General features: G+C 35.1%; 2 protein-coding genes across 2 annotated transcripts in view; one reads left to right on the top strand and one right to left on the bottom strand.

The window, feature by feature from the left end:
* Positions 1-20416, bottom strand: part of FBXL13 (F-box and leucine rich repeat protein 13) — a 238762-nt gene that overhangs the window by 137799 nt on the left and 80547 nt on the right. Inside the window, 1 exon segment of the mRNA XM_078149993.1 lies at positions 250-343. Within this exon segment, the coding sequence (XP_078006119.1) occupies positions 250-343 (94 nt within the window).
* The window catches only part of LRRC17 (leucine rich repeat containing 17), a 59595-nt gene that overhangs the window by 32408 nt on the left and 6771 nt on the right, over positions 1-20416 (top strand). The gene's annotated exons all lie outside the window — the stretch shown is intronic.

Below are 20416 nucleotides of genomic sequence, written 5' to 3'. Positions count from 1 at the left end.
TTTACTCATGCCATTTCCCATGCCTGGAATACTTTACCTCTCACTCTTTACCATTTAAATTCCTACCTATCATTTCTAGACTAATTCAAATGCTACCTTTCTCCAAGAAGTCCTCCATGAACCTTCCACTTGTTTTTTTCATTTAGTTCCTTCATGCACATGTAGCAGAAGCCATCCCATGAAGCATGAATGGAGTTCCACAGGTTAGCCTATGCTACACACCTATGGGATACTGTATATTATACTTACCTGTGTTTAGTTCTCCAAGGTCTGTCAACTCCATGAGGACAAGGACTGTAGCTGATATCAGTTTTGGACCTCCACTAGCACCTATAACACTACTCTGTATAACAATAAATGTACATTAATAAATGTTTGGTGAGCAACATTGTGAGAGGTTGAGTCAAGGACCAGATCAGAGCAATAACAAATTAATCACTGATCAGATAATAATCTCAGTAGGGCAAAATAGATGGTGAACTCAGAAATACAAAGCCACAGAAATAAGCCAGAGTAGGAGTCAGATAAGTGAGAAAGAACTGGGAAAGGTCCAGGCTGCTGAGGAGACAGCAGGTCTTGCTCTTTTAAACCACAATGATATGCTGATTATGCTAACTTTGTCTTCCCACACACAAACCACTCTGTACAGTGCCACACAGCTGTTTACTTCTTTGTAGTTCAGACATGTTTTGGACTCTTGTATTTTATCTGTGTTTTGCTTTTGGCATGGATTAATAACTTACAATATGTAATTGAAACCAGACCACCTAATGTCTCATAAAAGTGGCACCATATTCCCTGCATATTCTGATGAAGTTCCTTTTCTTGTGGGATAACAGCAAAATGTAAGGAAAGTGGTTCCTCAGTCTTTTTCCACTGCTAAGTGATAGATTGAGAACCAAGAGTACAAACAAATTCACGTAGTCTGAACCAGAACAGCATTCAGCTGGATAACAGGGTTCAAACTCCATTTCCTTCACTATGACCTTGGGAAGTAATGCCAGGGCTACTGAGGTCACAACCACATGACTAGATTTGTTTTCTATATCTCTCTGTGACCAGTGTGCAATCTCACACATCACTAGACGGGCAATCACAGAGTGACTTGAGAAATACAATTATAGCATTCCTCTCAATTTATTAAAGTGTTTTACATTAACCTAACAAGTTAAACTTGAATATACTTAACTCACGAACTTCAAGCAACAGGCTATGCTAGAAAAGTTGATAGGTTAGCTTCCCAATATTCAGAATGTGTAAAGTTCTTCACTGTATTACAGCTATAAAATCATTGTCTTATAGTATATATGTCTTATTATGATTTATAATTGGGATGTATACATGTATTAGGATTCCCTTTGGTGATACTTAGGTGAGAATTTGAATGTTATGCTACTATTTTCCATTGTGTTAGGAGAAAAAAATGAAAAACCAATAACTGCTGTTATTGGGTTCCTGTCCTGTATGTGCCAAGAAGACTTTTGCCTTTGTTGTTGCTCCCAGAATGAGATATGGCAGTAGATAGAGAGAAGATCTGTTTTCTGTTAATAAAATGAGAAAAGAACCACTTCATATAAAACAGAAAATGTCTGAACCTGGACTACACTATATTCAGAAACTAGTCAACCACGGAAGAAATTATCTCCCTGGTCTTTCTTTTTTATCCATGGTTCATTCCTTTCCCAAAGCCAGTTCTGCCTTTGTCTTCTTTCTTTCTTGAGCATTTCCTATTCCTTTCTTCTAGAATGCAACCATTTTCATTTCATATGGTGAATTTTTTCTTGTCCATAAAGGCTGACTGTCTAAACAAAAATGACAGCAACAGCTGTACACTGATTTTTGCATCTATGATTCACAGGAGAATTAGAAAGCTTTCAGGCAAATTTGTAGATAAATGTACAGTCGACAGTCTCTAAATTCTAACATTACTTTTTTCTAAAATCAGCAGTCTCAAAACTTTAATTCATTACTAATTTTGAAAGTCATGATCGATAGATATAGGAGATGGATATTCATAATCCAAGCAAATTGCAGGAATTAACAATTACAGATTTTCAAAATTTCATAGGCTAGACAGTGCCCATCATGGCATTCACGCTGTTAACACAACTAGACTGTGAGAAACCTTACTCCTCTCTTCATTGGTATGCAGTAAGATGGTCTTGGAGATCTCTGCTTTATGTCTGCTAGAATTCTAAGGAAATAAATGAATGATTCAGATCTGGGTTACTCCATCACTCCCCGTTCTTCTTCATGCTCACTAATATCCCCACTCACTTCTCCCAACATCCATGTTTAAAAAAAAAATGAATAGGGAAAAAAGGCAGCAAAACCCAAGCTCCTATAAGCTCTTACCAGATTTGAAATCAATGCTCAAATGAGCTTTCTAATATGTAATCAAAATCAAAATGCTGACCAGATTGGTGAACTAAAAAGCCTGTATTCAAAACCTGGTTCTCATACTTATTAGCATGGGCAAATTAGCCTCTCTGAGTCTATTTCCTTATCTGTAAAATGGGAATATAAGGTTTACCTTGTATATCTCACAAGGGAAAGTTCTTGGGAGGAAAGTACTTTGTAAAACTAAAATACTGTATAAATGTGAGTTATCCTTTACCCTGGAACACAGTGATAAAGTTATTAATAGAATCCTCCAGTTATACCTTCTTGACTTACTTTGATTTCCTTGTTTTAATTTAATTTAATTCAATGTATATTTGGTAAGTGCTAGTTATAACCTCTTTAAGCTTCAGCTCTAGTTCTATGCTTCTATATGAATACTGGTGCATTAGGTGCTAGGGAGGCTACAAAGAGATGTAAATTATATACTCAAGAATCTTGTCATCACACTGGGGAGATAATACACACATACAATACTTAAGCAATGAGAAGAACAAGGTTGCACATGTTTACATGCCAAAATGAGTGCATGACAGTGTGGTAGAAGAAACAGGAAGGGGAAGAGTTTATTGTGGGCCAAAGCAATCAGAGGTTTCCTGGAAAAGGAGGGCCTGAGCAAGGTCACAAAGTAGGACTGTTATTACCTAAATTTGTAATTTATGTTCCTTTTGCCTCATCCTCTTTTTTCATCTTCACCTTACTTTCTGTCCAAAGGCCAAAACATACATCAACACATATAGTAATTATTCATACATATACTTGTACAGGTGAGTTAGCTTTTTTCCAGCTGTCTTGAAATAAGTCAGATTGCTGCAGAGGGGATTTTTGATGTGCCAATTTAACCACATCTCTTAAAGTTTGCTATTACTGACCTAGAAAATTGTAGTAAAAATGAATAATAGCTTTATTCGTTTTTTGCCAAAAGACTTGGTCTTTCAAAAGGAAGAAATGTGAAATTAGTTGAAAAGAATGTCTGTGCCATATTGAGATGAGATTTGCCAAAATTACATGAAAGTTGGATTTTTAAAATCTACTTTTAGCTCTACATTAGCTCCAGGTTCCAACTTTTTGAGCAGTCATTTTACTACTAAGATGGGGAAAGTTGAAAATCATTCAGGCAAATTGTTCCCAGTTGCCTCTGTGGATAGCAAAAAATGCCACAGCTACAGTGAGGTGCATAAATCTTCCCAGGTGGGAACAGTGGTTAAGTACTTTTTATTGCAGCCAACAAGGTCATTCATGACTCTTCCACTACTCTTAAGAAGCCTTCACAGGGGATCTGGTTACTAATGACAATAAGGACAGACCACAAGAAGGAAGACTGTGTGAATAAAAATTTTCCAATTTCTTCCTCAACACTGAAAGAGAGAGGGATGGGCAGAAGGTTGCTGAGGGGAAGGAAAAGTGGCAATCAAATAATTATGATTATTTGTTCACCGTGAATCAAGTATTCTCAGTATCACAAAACATGGAGGAGACAGACTGATACAGAGAAAAGAGTACTGGCTTTGGAGTCAAAGGACACAGGTTCAAATCCTGCTTCTGAGGCTTCCACCTATGAGTGACCTTGGGCAAATCACATAACCTCCTTGGGTCTCAATTTCTTCATCTGTGTACACATAGATACACATTCTCTCTCTCTCTCTCTCTCTCTCTCTCTCTCTCTCTCTCTCTCTCTCTCTCTCTCTCTCTCTCTCTCTCTCTCTCTCTCTCTCTCTCTCTCTCTCCTCCCTCTCGTCTTCCTGACTCAGGTCCAGCAATCTATTGTTTGTGTACCTGGCTGCCATATACACATATATGTACATGTGTGTTGTGTGTCTATATATATAGAGAGAGATAGAGATAGAGGTGCACACACATGCATACATTTTTGTTGTTCAGTCATTTTTCACTTGTGTCTGACTCTTCTTGACCCAAGGTCTTTTTGGCAAAGATACTGGAGTGGTTTTCCATTTCCTTCTCCAGTTCATTTCGCAGATAAGGAAACTGAAGCAAACAGGGTTAAGTGACTTGCTGGCTTACCCAGGGTCACCCAGCTAGTATATGTCTGAAGTCACATTTGAACTCAGGAAGATGAGTCTTCCTCACTTCAGTTCTGGTACTCTATCTACTGTAGCAACTAGCTGCTATGCCTATATCTATATCTATCTATCTATATACACACATACATATATACACATGTGTATACATACATATGTGTATGCACATATATACACATACATACATATTTCCCCCATATTCAAAGGAGTTAAATTCCATATTCTTAACGAAAGGTACTATACACATGTGTGTGTTAAATATGTGGCTAAATTGGCACATCAAACAACCCCTAAGGACTGACCTGACTTTTTCCAAGACAGCTGAAAAAAGCTAACTCACCCTTAGGAGTATGAATAATGACTGCATGTGTCAAATATATGTGTTGGCCTTTGGACAGAGAGTAAGGGAAAGATTAAATAATGGGAGGAGGCAAAAGGAAGATAAATCACAAATTTGGGTAATGATAATTTTATTTCATGACCCACTCAAGCCCTCCTTTCTCCAGGAAATCTCTGATTGATTTAGCCCACAATAAACTCTCCTTCTTCCTGTCTCTTCTACAACATTGTCATATGCTCATTTTGGCACAAAAACATGTGCAACCTTGTTTTTTCATTGCTTAAGTGTTTCTTATATACGTATGTTTTGTATATATGTTCATATATATTTGTATATTTATTCTATACATATAAAATACACATATATAACATTTCCTCACAAACCTCTGAGTAGGTAGTAAAAATGCTTATTTCCATTTCACAGATGAGAAAAGTTCAGAGAGATCAGAACTCTACACTGACTTGTACAGTGGCAGCTAGGGGCACAATCAATAGAGTGCTGGGCCTGGAGTCAAGAGGAACAGAATTCAAATCTTTTCTCAGACACTTTCCTAGCTATTTGACTCTGGGCAAGTCATTTAACTTTTCTGTCTACCTCAGTTTCCCAATCTATATGATGAAATAATATATAGCACCTACCTCCCAGGGTTATTGTAGGGATAAAAAGAGATAATATTTTTAAATTGTCTAGCACAGTTCCTGATACATAGTAAGCACTTAATAAATGTCTATTCCCCCTCCCTTTACTTTCCTATTATTATAGTAGTTAATGTTATATCAAGGACTTGAATCCAGGTCTCCTAATGCCACTATACCACGGTGCCCATGATTATGTATATGTGTGTGTGTGTGTGTGTGTGTGTGTGTGTGTGTGTGTATGTATGGGTATGTGTGTGTGTATACTGTGTATGCCACAGCTAAAGTATTTACACATAAACTTTCTACTTTAATTTACTTAAATTTCGTGTGCATTCTAATTTTACTTGTGGAATATATACTTTTCACATATTTTCATAATGGTACTATTCATGCATGGGTATGAACACCAGAGTTTTCTGTATTGCATACATATAGCAAGCCTTTATTTTTACATTTATTCATTTGCAGATCTTATTATCTGAAGCTAAACTATCTTTGCCTCACAGCCTACAGAATGTCTTTGCTCAAAAAAAAAATGTATCTCTGCTTCAGAACTTAAATGTTCAGTACTGACTTGACACCCAGTTCTATGAATTAAAATTGTTTCTTAGCCCTTCTCAGCTGTAGCATTTTATGGTGCTATGATCTTTTCATTACTAATTTATATGTGGTTTAGTTGTAGGAGTCTCGCTGTCATTTATCTTTCTAACTTACCCTGCTCTGAAGATACGTTGTATACAGCAAGTATTGCTTTTATGCTGCTAAACTAACTGTCTTTCAGAACCTCCCACCTGCTACTTCTCTAGTTATTTATAAAGCTCAAACCACATGTGCTTCAAAGTTTGCCCCGGCTGAAAACGACGAGCTTTGGCAGATCAAAGACTTTAGAACATTAATGTAGGTTAGAAACTATAATTTAAATCATTCTATAATTAGAGCCATCTATTTTGTCTATAATGTTTTCTAGGAAAGGAAATTCCACATCAGTCAACAAGCATCTATTTAGTGCCTACTATTTGCCAGGCTCAGAGCTGGAAGTACAAAGAAAGGCAAAAAGACAGTCCCTGCTCTTATGAAGGTCACATTCTGATGAGAGAGACAACATTTATATACAGGAAAATGGAGGTGATAAGCAAGGGAAGACACCAAAATTAAGAGGGATCAGGAGCATTCCTCAGTAATTATTCTAAATTTTAAAAATCACAATTCTCAAGAAATTTCTCTTCATATCTATCCTAATAGGGCCCATTTTCTAACACTTTAGTCATCTTTGTTTCTTTCCTTTGAACTTTCTCCATGTTAACCATGTGGCTTTTTTGACCTTAGCAATCAAAACACACACACACACACACACACACACACACACACACACACACACACCCCACTTTCTTAGAAGGGACTTGTTAATTTTAAGGAAAAGGTTACTTCGAAGTTCACAATAATAACCTAATCGTAATATCTTGCTCCCTCTGAGCTCTAATTACAAAGAAATCCCCCTACTGAAAGACAGAAATATTGAATTTTCAAAACATTTTCATTCCAAGCTCAGTGAGTTTTGTACATAACTGGTTTAACCCCACAGCGTTCCTGAAAGAATGGCTTAAGTGTTATTATAACAATTTCCAGTTATGAAGAGAGAAAAAATTTGAATAAAATGTTCAATGACACATAAGGAAAAGTTTATATGTCCCCTCAGAGAAAAAGCAAATTTGATAGCAATGAGGATGTTAAGGAATTGAAAATCCCCTCCCAATTAAAAAATAAGAACCCATAGATATTAAAAGAAGGAAAATTTAATCTGTTTCTATGATAGATCGTAATTCTGCTACCATAGATTTAAAAACTGTAATTTAAAGATGAATATAAAGTAGGAGAAAATATCACCTCAGCAATCCCAAAGTTCTGAACCACAGGGGCAATTAAGATAAATTGTCACCATCTTTTACATTATGTTTCTCACAATAGTTCTCTCCCAAGTATTTCTATTTCTATCAGTTTTCATTTGTTTCTTGGGATGTCTTATAAGTGCCAAAAGTTTCTTTCATATGAAAAAGTCCATGGCAAGGTTGTTACTGCTCATATAAATTTTCTGTGCCATCAAAATTAATATTTTGCTGAACACTACCATCATTTAGTGTTGGCTTTGAAAAACTATCTGGTCATGGGCTGTGTGTATGTTGTCTAACAACCAGTCTAGCTAAGTCTAAAAGGCTCACTGCCAGGACAGTGTGAAAAAATGAGTATTTTAATCATGGTTTCTCCAAAGACTAACTCTGCATTGGTTGTGGGGAAGGAAACTCATGAGGAAATTTCAGATCTCTGAAGTACTGAATTAAGCGACATTCATTCATTAGCTCATCATTTATTCAGTAAGCATTTATTGAATACCTACTCTGTGGATAATCAGTGCACCAAATACTAAAAACTCTAGAGATTCACACTGTCACTGGCAAGACATATACATATATGGAATAGTTACTTAATTGGTTCTCCTGACTTTAGTCTCCCTCAAATTTATCCTACACACTCTTAGAGGAATCTTCCTGAGATAATCCTTTTATCATATCACTCTCCTTCCTGAAAGTCTTCAAGAGCTCCTACTAGCAAAAGGATAAAGTCCGGACTCCTTTTCTTCCTGACATTCAATGCTCTATCCAACTTTATTTCACCCCCTTATTTAAACCCTTTGCCACAGCAAGACTTATATAATCACATTTGCATGCAAGCATGCACACGTGCACACACATATACACACACACACTCACACAGACACACAGACACATATACAACCCTTTGTGGATACCATTTTTAAGTGAAATGCCTTCTCACTCTTCTCTGCCTTTTTGGATTCTATCCACCTTTCAAGTCTCATCTCCTGTAAAGCCATCTGTGATTATCCTGAACCTCTTCTTAACATCAATAGCAAATATTGTTTGTACCACTCATTTAATCTGACTAGTAAAAGCAGTGTAAAATCAAGAAAACATGTGATATTTACATCATGAAATATGACATTCCAAACACTTCCCAGCTCCAACCTTCTAAGGCAGTAGTTCTTAATTTGAGATCCATGGACAAGTTTTAGGAGATCTGTGAACTTGGATGGGAAGATTATTTTGATAACTATATTTCAATGCAATTGATTTTCTTTGTACTTTTGTATTTCCAATGTATTTTATTTATGCTTTTAAAACATTATTCTGAGGAGGGATCCATGATGCAAAAAAAGGTTAAGACCCTTTAGGGCAAGAATCCTCTCACAACACATTCTCATTCTTTCTCTCTCTCTCTCTCTCTCTCTCTCTCTCTCTCTCTCTCTCTCTCTCTCTGCACCTTTGCCCATCTTTCTTTTCTTCATATACACACACACACACACACACACACACACACACACACAAATACATATGTATTATAATTTCATTCCCTAAACTAAATCATTCCTTAATGTTAGGGACCACTTCTTATACTTCCTTATATCCCTCATGATAGTCACCAGCAAAATGTTGCATATAGGTAGCCCTAAACACATACATATTAATTACTTGAAGCTATTACTGATTATCTGTGCTTATTCACTTGTCTAATATTACCACTAATGTTGAGTTTTGTTCTGCAATTATGCTTTTAGAGGTTTAATATAGTGCTTGATTTTGTTTTGACAAATAGTAATGGTACACTATAAATAGTGATTTGGGTTGAAAATGATTACCTAAAACTAATTGCTCTGCTCATGCCATCCCAATTTAACCAACAACTTTTTCAGTTGCTGAGATAAGCATAATAGAAACTCATAATCATGCCACATACAAATATATAGGTCAAATCCTATTCCTGGGAACACAACAATCACACATAATAAAGAACCTAAAATCTTTTATTTATTAGTCTTTAATACATGTGTTTGTCCTACTATGCAACAGAAATGCTTTTTATTGTTCATGAGCCCAATTATCACTCTATCATGAGAAGAGAAATCATGTAATTGTAAATATTTGCTACACAATATGAGATTATAAGTAAGGAGACTGATTTTTGTGTGACTTTTATGAGCTCATATCCCAGGAAATGAAGCTTGTGATAAGAGAAGAGGCTTTACTGAATTCCCTAGGGTACACTCTCCAGCAGACTTCACTCAAGCACACAGATTCCCCTAAGTATATAAAATGTTAAAGGAGTAGGTGAAAGAATTAGTACTGCCCTACTACAGCTACTACCATAGCTGGAAATAGGAATCCTAGACAGAGCCAACAGAATTTCCACTGCACGTAGGCATAAGCTCAAAGTAAGAAGACGATCAAGATTGGGAAAGAAAAAAAATCAATATGTCTGTGTATAAGAGTGAATATTCTAGAACACGAAAGGAAGAATAAGCCCATTAGCTCCTTTAAAATACATGACCAAGTGGCAAGGATCCAAAAGAATCAAATATAGTCATATACCCACTTAACATCTCAATATCTTTCATATTTTTATAGTCTGATTTCTGTGTCATAAGTTTATGAAGGGCAGCCAAATAATATTATCAAGCTTATTAAAGTAATTGATTCTCATTTTGTGGTATTAGTAAAAATGCTATTAGTACTGTTGCTTACAAGTAGTTAATAACCTGAAAATAGGCATTTCAAATTTTAACTGATTTTTTAATAATTTAAACATTAAAATTCTCCAATTTCAACCACTTGCACAGAATCACAGAACCTCAATATCTAAGGTAAGCACCTTAAAGACCAGCTAAGTCAAATCACATCTGAAGAGGAATGTCCTATAAAACATACCTGACTGATGGTCACTAAACCTTTGCTTGCTAAGCTCTATTGAGGGGAAATTTAGTACCTCCTGACCCAGTTTATTCCACGTTTGGATCATTCTAATGGTTAAGAAGTTTTTCCTTACATAAAACTTAAATCTACTTTTATGTAACTTCTACCCATGCCTTCGGAGGCCAACCAGAACAACTTTAACCCCTCTTTCACATGAAAACTTTGAAGATGACTATCATGTTCCTCTGTCTTCTCTGTCATATTTCTCACTATCCTCATCTTTTTTTTCTATTTATGCACTGAAGTCACTGAGGATCAGAGTATATGTTGGTTTAATTTGGAGTGAGAGGGAGAAACCAAAATTGCTTAAGATTTTGAGTCTAGGTGACCAGGACAATGGTGATCTATAAACAAAAATCAGGAGGAATTGAGAAGTCAGGTTTGGGGTGGGAAAATAACTAATTTGATTTTTGACACACTTATTATTGAAGGACCGTACCATAAAATGGAGATATTCAACAGAAAGTTGGAAATATAAACTTGTAGCACTCAGAGTTTGGGGGTAGAGGTAGAGCTTTGGGCATTACCTATATAGAACTAAGAATTGAAGCAGTTGAAATAGATGAGATTAGCAAGAACATTAGAGAAAAGAAAGGAAGACTGAGAACAGAACCTTGGTTAAGTGCATTCAATTATATGACAGAAAAGGGAAGAGACACCCTTGCAGGCAGGAATTAGCAGAGAAGTAAGAACAGAACCAGAAGGCATTTCAGGAGAAAAAAAAAAGGAAAGAATTTCAAAGACTAAGAGGTGGCTGTGTCAAATCTTACATCGGACAAGACAAATGCGGTTGAAAAAGACAACTAAATTTGACAAATAGGAATTAACTGATCATTTCTGAAGGAGCAGTAAATAAATGGTAAGAAGGTGGAGGCAGTAGTATAAATTACTCTTTTCAAATGTTGGTTTTAAAGGCAAGGAGACGGATAAACCAAGGCAAGGAAAAGTGAGGCATATTTATAGAAAAGAGCATGTTAGTAAACAGGAGATGGAGTCAAGAAGAAGAGACTGAAAAGCAAGACAGGAAGAATTGATTGTTGGAACAACATTACAGAAAAATCAGGTGTGGATGAAAACAAAAATAGAAATGGAGGGCTTATCCTTGGAAAGAAAGGAAGAAAATTGTTCTAAAAAACAAAAGCAATCTCTCCCTCTTCTAAACTCCTATGTCATTTTCTCATAGTATCTATGTTATTTATCACATATTACCTTATTTATAAAATATCACACATTTTATCACGTTATCTTATTTATCGCATACTATCTTATTTGTAAATATAGCCTACTTACCAACCTCAATTTGAATAAAAATAAGGGGCCTACTGTGTAAAGAATATTCCAAAAATCTTAGCATAGTTTTAAGCTCTTATAGTTTAAAAGTATCATATCATAGCCCAAAAATCTTGTATCATACACCTAAAATCTTAGAACACACATTCTGTATAATGAACATTACAACTAGTAGCACCCCATGAAACATCAAAAAGCAATAAAGAGAAAAAAGTTTTGATAGCTTAAAATTATGGCACCAAAACTTTTAGGACACCCTTTACAATGAGCTATATAACTAGCATCACCTCATAAAACATCAAGAAGCAATATAGAGAAAACTGGTTTACAGAAAACTTGTCATGAGTTCCACTCAAGCATTCAAAGATAAAACTGGAAGTTGAAAAAAAAAAAAAGAAAGTGGTAAGAATCTTTTAAGATTTTATAACTATTCTTTTACCAATGACAGCGGAGCAACCACATTAAGACTACAAGACTACCATGTAGCCTGTTGTGCTACATGGGGAAAGAGAAATGTCACTGAAGAAAATGTGGAGTAGCTGCATGAACTGCAGTACTCTTAGTTTCAGTACTAAGAGTTCAAAGAAACAGGGGTATGAGATTATGTAAATAAGAGACTCTCAGGCTATATTTTATTCCTCTCTTTTTAAAGACCACAACAGTATGACCCTAACAGATTCTGTCTTGAAGGAAACCTCCACTATCATAGAGATATTCTGCCAACACAGAATATTCTGATGAAACTAACCACTAAGAAATGTATTTCCAACAGGAGCCAATTTAACTTTTAAAAACTCCTATGACCCCAAGGTTTGTACATTTCCCCATTTCCTTTTCTGCTGAAGAATACCTTTCATTGGTTGTATTTTCTAAGTAAGCCTAAAAAGTAATAAAAATCCAATCTGTATCCTAAGAAACTGAAGCTGCTACAAGTCTGAGCAGTCTTCATCAGTACACTAATAACTTTCTTTTCCTTTCAGTCTGTCCACTCACTTTCTGACCACCAATCTTACAGACCAGATGGAAGATGAGATTCTCCCTAGGATCTCAAGGAAATTAGCTTGGGAAATTCCCACAACAAAAACAAAGATGGAGAAAGCAGATGGCCCAGACTAAATATATCAAAAAGAAGGAGGTCCATGCTGGGGCCAGCACAGATTTGAGGGCATTGACAGATCAGTTCTAAAGATGTCTGAAAGAAAGTGATCAAGAAAATAACCTACTTTCTCATCTCTCCAAAATATTTGTGGTAAAATGTATATATATATATATATATCTAAAGTATTTTTAATGAAAATATGAAAAGGAAATAGGCAGGCTTTCTTACAAAATATTCTACAGTAGACCAGCACAATAGTCACATGCCTGGCACATAATACTATTAAATACATTCTTACTGACTAAATTGATTAAAGAGTGAATTAACAAATGAATAAACACAACTGACTGAAAGGTGTAGATAATACAGGGTCCCATTTAGCTCACTGTTTAACTATAAAAATAGTACTTGATTCATGGGGTAAAATCTATTCTTGAAGGCCCTACCTACTCCAACAAAGTGTCTCTTGTACAAATGGTAATATCTGTAAGATCCCTTGATTGTTACAACAGAGTCAATTTTGTTCAACAATCCTCTGATTACTAGTATCAAACAAAGTTTAATACAGGAAGACATACGCTTGACAAGTTTGCCACTGAAATAGGACAATCCAATGAAAAGTAAGACTGAGAAAGAATTCTATATAAATAGTGAGGCTCCCCCCTCACAAATACTCCTGTTTGTGGATGACTTTGTGTTGACTACATCATGTGCTGGAACCCTGGAGTATCTCCTACAAAAGATCTATAATCACTGAACAGTTATGCCTATTTACACAGTGAAAACCAAGAAAATGAAGAATGACTATTGTCCATGTTATGCAATGGAATAGTCCATAGTTCAATCAGTACATGCATCTTGGACTAACATTGTAGACAGACTATGAACTAGGCCTAGAAGTGAATGGGAAGATGTGAGTATGCTATATTGTATCTGGCAAAATACCCCCAAGATTTTCCAGCAAAAATCCACTGATTTTTTGATTTGATATTGATCCAAAGAATACTGATCCAATATTCTTTTACTGGTGCTAGAAAACTGTAAAGCATGGAATACCACAATCTCTGATGAATCAAGAAGCAATGGAGACATACATGACAGATATAACTAGGAGTAGCATGTTATCCACAATGAACTCTATGCAAAATAAAGTTGTCTAAAAATACCATAAGAGAAATTTATGATGAGAAAAGGAAGTGTGCCAGTTATATATAGAGAGATAAGGATGAACAGATGGAAAATCCACTTACACAATGCCAGGAGAACCAGAAGAACCAATACACTTCATGAATCTGCTAAAGAGGATTTGTTAGAGGACATGAACAAGAGTCAATCTGCTCTCTCTTCAATCTGGATACTTCCTCCAACAGTACAGATTACAACCCATGCACACTTCATACTGTGCAACTCTTATTCGCCCCCCCCCATAATGAGGTATATACATTCTTCATCTTTGTTGTTATGGTTCAGTCATTTTCAGTCACATCTGAGTCTTTCTGACCCCATTTTTGAGTTTTCTTGACAAAGATGCTGGAATAGTTTGCCATTTCCATCTCCAGCTCATTTTACAGATTAGGAAACTAAGGCAAACATGGTTAAGTGACTTGCCGAGGGTCACACAGCTAGTAAGTATTTGAAGCCAGACTTGAACTCAGGAAGATGAGTCTTCCTAATTCCAAGCCCAGTACTCTATCCACTGCTTACCTAGCTGCCCATTCTTCATCTTACAGACATGCATCAGTATCATATAGAATATGTATGATACCTTAATATGATATATTTACTTTAATTTTTCTCCAAGCTGTTTCTTTCAATTTTTAAAGAAAATTTATTTTATATAGCAAAACTCTGTTTTAGCTCTATAAAATTAGATCTAGCTCTTGTTTCTTCAGTACAATATTCAATATTTTAGATCAATTAAAAACATCCCTCCTCGTCAAAGTTGAAAGAAATAAATTATTTATTTTCCTTTTAGTTGTTTATTTTGTTTGTTTGTTTAAAAAATATGTTGTATCATTCCAAGTAGAATGTAAGCTCCTTGAGGTTGAGGACTGGTTCATTTTTGTCTTTGTATATACTTAGCACCTGGCATAGTAGTACCTGGTACATTACAGGAACATAACATATTTATGGAAGAGAAATGAATTTTGTGGGGGTTTTTTGTATTTAGATTAACGGTCTAGTTTATCGTGGGTATGTGTGTGAGGTTTGCCTGCAAACCTATTCTTTGCCATCTAGCCAACTGGTTTTCCCTGTGGCTTTTATTGAAGATCCCATCCTGCACTGTTATTTGTGGGTTTATTATACATTAGTCTTTTATAATAAGGAGGTTCTATTTCTGGATTCTCTATTTTGTCTTACTAATCTATTCCTATATTTAATTTCTAATACTAAGCAGTTTTTAATAATTACTATGTAATATTACATTTCTATATTTGGTAAAGCTAATTTCCTGCTTTACTGGTTTTCTATTTCATAGTTTTCATATTCTTGTACATTTGTTTTTCATATGAATTATATCATGACAAAATTAACCAAAATGTAAAGTCTTTGAGTGCAGGGACTATTCTGTTTTTGTCCTTGTATCCTCAATGCCTTAACACAGTGCTCTGTACATGGCAGGACTTAACAAATATTTGTTGAATTAAGCTTAATTGACTTCAATTCCATAAAATAACCTATTGGCTTTTTCACTAGTACTGCATTAAATCTGGAAGTTAGTTTGGGAGGTATTGCCATTTTTTTTTTGTATTTTTCCTTGACTTATCCATAAGCAGGGGATAATTCTCCATTTGTTTGGTTCCTCTTTCATTCACCAATATTATTTTGAGATTGTTTTTCATAGGTTGTATGATACATTGTGATATGTGACAGTATTTATCTTTTCATCAATTTTTTCTTGAATCTGGATGATAATTTATAGAAATCTAATCAGTCAATCAACTCATTAAGCATTTATGTACACTTATGTATTTATGCAGCTGATCTTTGTGGATTGTACTCATCTACCTTACGTCAGAGAGGAAGCATGGCTTGGCCTGGTAGCTAGAAAAAGGCTGACCTCACAGTCAAGAAGATGGGAGCTTCATGTTCTGCCTCTGACACCTACTTGCTATGTGACCCTAGGCAAGTCATTTAGCCTCTTGGTGGCGCAGGCAGCTTCTAAGATTATATATTATAGTAAAAGATTTGCATCTCCTATCAAGCTTCCTGTACTCATAAAACCAGTGGTCTAGTCAAAACAAAATGAAAAACCTGATTTACTAAAGTTATTTATTACTGCCACTGATTTTTTAAAACAGTCTTAGGGTTTGATTTTTTTTTGGTATAGTCATATTATCTAAAAATATATTTTAACTTTTTCACTGATTTCTTTTTCATACCCTTATAGCTATTGCTAAGATTTTTAAAGCTATATTAAATAGGAGTGATGAAAGAGTATGCTCCTTCTTAACATCTGTTTTTAATGAACATGCTTCCAGTGTTTCTTGTTATATATAATAATTCATGACTTCTAATGCATACATTTTATCATATTATGAAAAAGTTCTTCTTTTTCTGTATTAATGTGTTTAACTTTAAATCAGTGCTATGCTTCTCTATATCATGATTTTTCCCTTGCTGATAAAATGCACTTTATTGTTTTCCTTCACATCCTACGTATAAAAACTGCATGGTCATAATCAATAATATGTGATGTACTGCTATATTCAATTTGGAAGTATTTTTGTATCAATATTCATAACTGATTATAGTTTACAATTTTCTCAGCTTTGTATTTTATTTAAGGACTATCATTATATTAGTTAAACTGGAGCTAACCTACCACCCTTCTCTGTTTTGAAACAGTTTTATATAGTACAGAAGTTACTTGTGCCTTAAATACTTTTAAGATGGCCAGATTTAAGAGGCCCTTGAATGCCTGGCTAGATTAATTTGTAATGTTCATTTGTAAATCTATTTTGCCTTTCCACCATTTTGCAAGGCTAGTTTTTAGTGGCCTGTCCAATTGTTCCATGTAAGTGCTCCACTTCTTATTTTATTATTGTTAGTTTTAATATTATACATGTTTGTAGCTAATCTTCTATTTCTTTGAGATCCTCAAATTTACTGTCATAGAGCCTTGTAGAGTAACATCTGATAATTTTCTTGATTCCTTTTGCTCTCATAGATCTCTCCTTTACCTCATTTGGGGGAGGGGGGAATTGGGTTTTTTCTCTTTATTAAAAACTTGACACTATTTGTTGTTTATCAATTTTGTTTGCCTGAACGTTCCTATAATGTGCTGAATAAGAACTCTCACGTCACATGAGCAACTGTTTTATCTTGGTTTTAAATACTTTCCATTTTGGATATGAGACTTATTTGCTGTTGGGAAGATGTCCTTGAAGTGAATGGTAGCTCTATAAACATTTTAAAGTCTCTTTGCTTCTCAATTATTTACCTTCTATCTTTATAAAGCATACTGACTTTTTGTTGATGGCTAATTTTGGGTTCATGTTCATGCATGCTTCTTAATTTTCAAACTATTGCATCTTTGGTCCTCCTGAGAAAAGTCCTCCTCTGATAATTTCTAACAATGAAGTGTCCAAATGCTCCTGTTTTTCAAATTTCTCTGACACATATGCAACTCTGAGGTCATAGTACTGTGATCTATCCTCCAAATCAGTATTTGGATTTATATGTTTCCCAACAGTTTTGATAAATTAATAATTTTTTAACCTTCATTTCTAACTATTTACTAAATACAGTTCCATTTTCCATAGAAGTTGCTTCTGTGGATTTTTGAAGTCTGTTATTTTCAACATACTGACCACCTTCTTCATAAATTTTTCTGTAATTTTTTTGCATCTTTCAATTTTCATTCAATTTCCATGTCTGATTTTCTACTTTTTTTCAGGTACTTCTTTTATTTGGTATCATCATTTTCTTATGTTTGCCAATTTCTGCTTAATTTCTATGAACAGGTTATTTGTCCACCTGAAGACAACTCTTGGGAACTTGAATGGATCCTTTTCCCATCTCTGTTGCTTTTAATGCATTCATCAATCTACAGTATTTTTATTTGTACCAACATATTCTCTTTGCATATTTTAAATTTTTGCTTATTTTTATTTTCTTGTGTGTATGTGTGTTTTGGCTATTTCTTTTTTCTACTTGTTTTTGTGGATCTTCTCACTCTGACAGCTTACATCTATTTAGGTCCATGCAATCTTTCAGGCAAAGAAAGAACAAGTTTCTAGGGTCTCCAGCCTTCCAGGACTATCATCCCATATAGAAGCAATGTCCAGTCTTTTTCCTCTCTTTGAGTTCCACTACAACCTGGCACTTTCCTTTTTTTCCTTTCAGATTCTAACTGCTGTTAGCATCTTTTTTTTCCAAAATCACCTTGTAACCCACTCTACATTTATCATACATGTACCTATTTAGCATCTATATTTTCTTCCCCATTAGAATGTCAGCTTCTTGAGGGTAAGAACTACCTCTGCTTCTTCTTTTACTCCAGCACAACACTTGATACAGAATAAACAGCTGATCAACTCATTATTAAAATCCCACCCTTTGCCATTTATACCTTAAAATGGACACCATTTATTACCACTGACAATTCAAGTAGGAAAGAGGGGGAAGAGGAGATTTAAGTAGCAACTAAATACAATTATAATGCAAAATTAAACAAAAGTATATGTGATGAATATGTGAAATAGGTTTGAAAAGGTAGGGCAGAGCCAGATTTAAGAGGGCTTTGAATATCAAGCTAGGAATTTTTAACTTTCTTTGGTGAGCAATAAGGAGCCAGTGAATCACCATGATAAAGACTAATACTATGATCAAATCTCTACATACAGAAAATTAGTGTTTACAGCACAAGGAGAAATGGATTAGAAAGGAGAGAAAGAGAAGATAGATGGACCTAAGGTGATAGCAGGGCGGAATGGAAAGGACGTGACAGATGTTACAGATTTAATTGTAAAATTTTACAATTGATTCAATATAGCAGATGAAAGAATCAAAGGTAGCAATAAAGTTTAGAATATGAGTGATTGGGTGAATGTGATGTCACTGTCAAAGAAGGTTGAGGTTGAAAGATAATAAGTTTCATTCTTTTTATAAATCCAGGACCAAGAAGTACTATAAAGTTAAATTTTAAGTTTTCCTTCTGACCATGAGTCCTACATGGCATATGGGGCTTGAAAGCTAAGGTGATATATGCCTCATAGCCAATGTGAAAAAGTTAGATTCTTTTTTGTAATACAGGAAAGGACCACAGCTCCACCTCTGAACTGCTGTGAACTTTCAGAGCCATTGTCCCAGTTGTTAGCAATTATACTAATAGGCATCAGTAGCAGATTCAAAGCCCGATACACTTTTCCCTCCATCCCCAAAGGTCCTGAAGAACAAGCAAGCCCTGAACTCTAAGTATCCTAGCGCCCATTATATGTCAGCAACCATATTCCTACCCATTTGAAACCAATGAACAGCTGGCTGTTGACCCTAAAATTTCATTCCAAAAATTTGGCTTCAATTAGGAAAGGGTTGTTGGGGGGGAGAGGGGGGCTTATTATTTTTTCATTTTCCTAAGATGGCTGCTGATACCACAAAATTAGGGAGCAATTGTTAAGTGTAGAGAGGGGACCAATGGGTCCCTTGAAACCTACTTCATTTATATAGAGTGAAGAAAGCAGAGCCCAAAGTATAATACATACAGTGACTACAATAATATGAATGGAATTGGTGTGGAGAGGTAACAAAACTGATCAAATATAACAGTTAACCCTAGAACCAAACTATCAAAACTAAATGATAAATTCCTCCTTTCTGTTAACAAAAGATAAACTGTTTTGGAAAATGTACTTTGTGGGAAGGGAAGTGTTTTGTGTAATTATCGCAGTGAAGGGAAGGGCAGGGAAATGAATAAACATTTATATATGACTACTATGTGCCAGGTACTGTGTAAAGTGCTTTACAAATATGATCTCTCTTGATCCTCACAAAAAACTTGCTGCAAGGTCAGTTTTTATTATTATTTTCCCCATTTTACAGTTGAGGAAAATGAGTAGAGGTTAAGTGACTTGCCCAGGTACACACCTCCAATAAATGTCTAAGGCTCGATTTGAATTCAGGTCTTCCTTCTACTGTGCCATGTAGCTGGAAAGTATGTTCAGAACAAAATGCTTAAATTCATTATAATAAAAACAAAAAACACATAACATAAAAGAAAGAGAATAGGTTTGGTTTTGTGACATTTTGAATTTCAAGTCACACATAGGTAGAGATGCCCCATAGGCAACTGGGGATGCAAGATGAAAGCTCAGGAAAAAGGTCAAATTTAGATATTTGGAAGTTATCAAAATAGACGCTACAGGATTAAAATTTACAAGAGAAAGAGATTCAGAAAGAGAACATAAGAGGACAAAAGACAGAGCCTTGGTTGGGGAACACAAACATTCAGAGGCTGAAAAACAGAAGAAGAATCCAAAAAGGAGACGGAAAAGAAGTGGTCAGATGTAGAAACAAAACTAGTAAAGTTTACTATCTTGGAAATCTAGGCAGAATAAATTATCTAGAAAAAGGTATCTATCAAAAATTTCAAAAGCTGAGAAAAGGTTAAATAACTAAGAAAAAACCTTTATATTTGGTGATGAGGTCATTGTCGACTTTTGAAAAAATTACTTTCAGAAAAGTGATCAAGATGGGAATGAGAGTGTGAGGAACAGAATGGCAAGTGGGTAGAGAGGAAGTAGGGGAACAGAGGATAGCCTACTTTTTCAAGAATGGCTATGAAAGGA

The sequence above is a fragment of the Phascolarctos cinereus genome, unplaced genomic scaffold, assembly GCF_003287225.1.
Source record: "Phascolarctos cinereus isolate Bilbo 61053 unplaced genomic scaffold, phaCin_HiC Scaffold_1;HRSCAF=81, whole genome shotgun sequence".
Lineage (NCBI taxonomy): Eukaryota > Metazoa > Chordata > Mammalia > Diprotodontia > Phascolarctidae > Phascolarctos > Phascolarctos cinereus.
The sequence above is the reverse complement of the archived record's forward strand: the minus strand, read 5'-3'. Positions and strand labels throughout refer to the sequence as shown.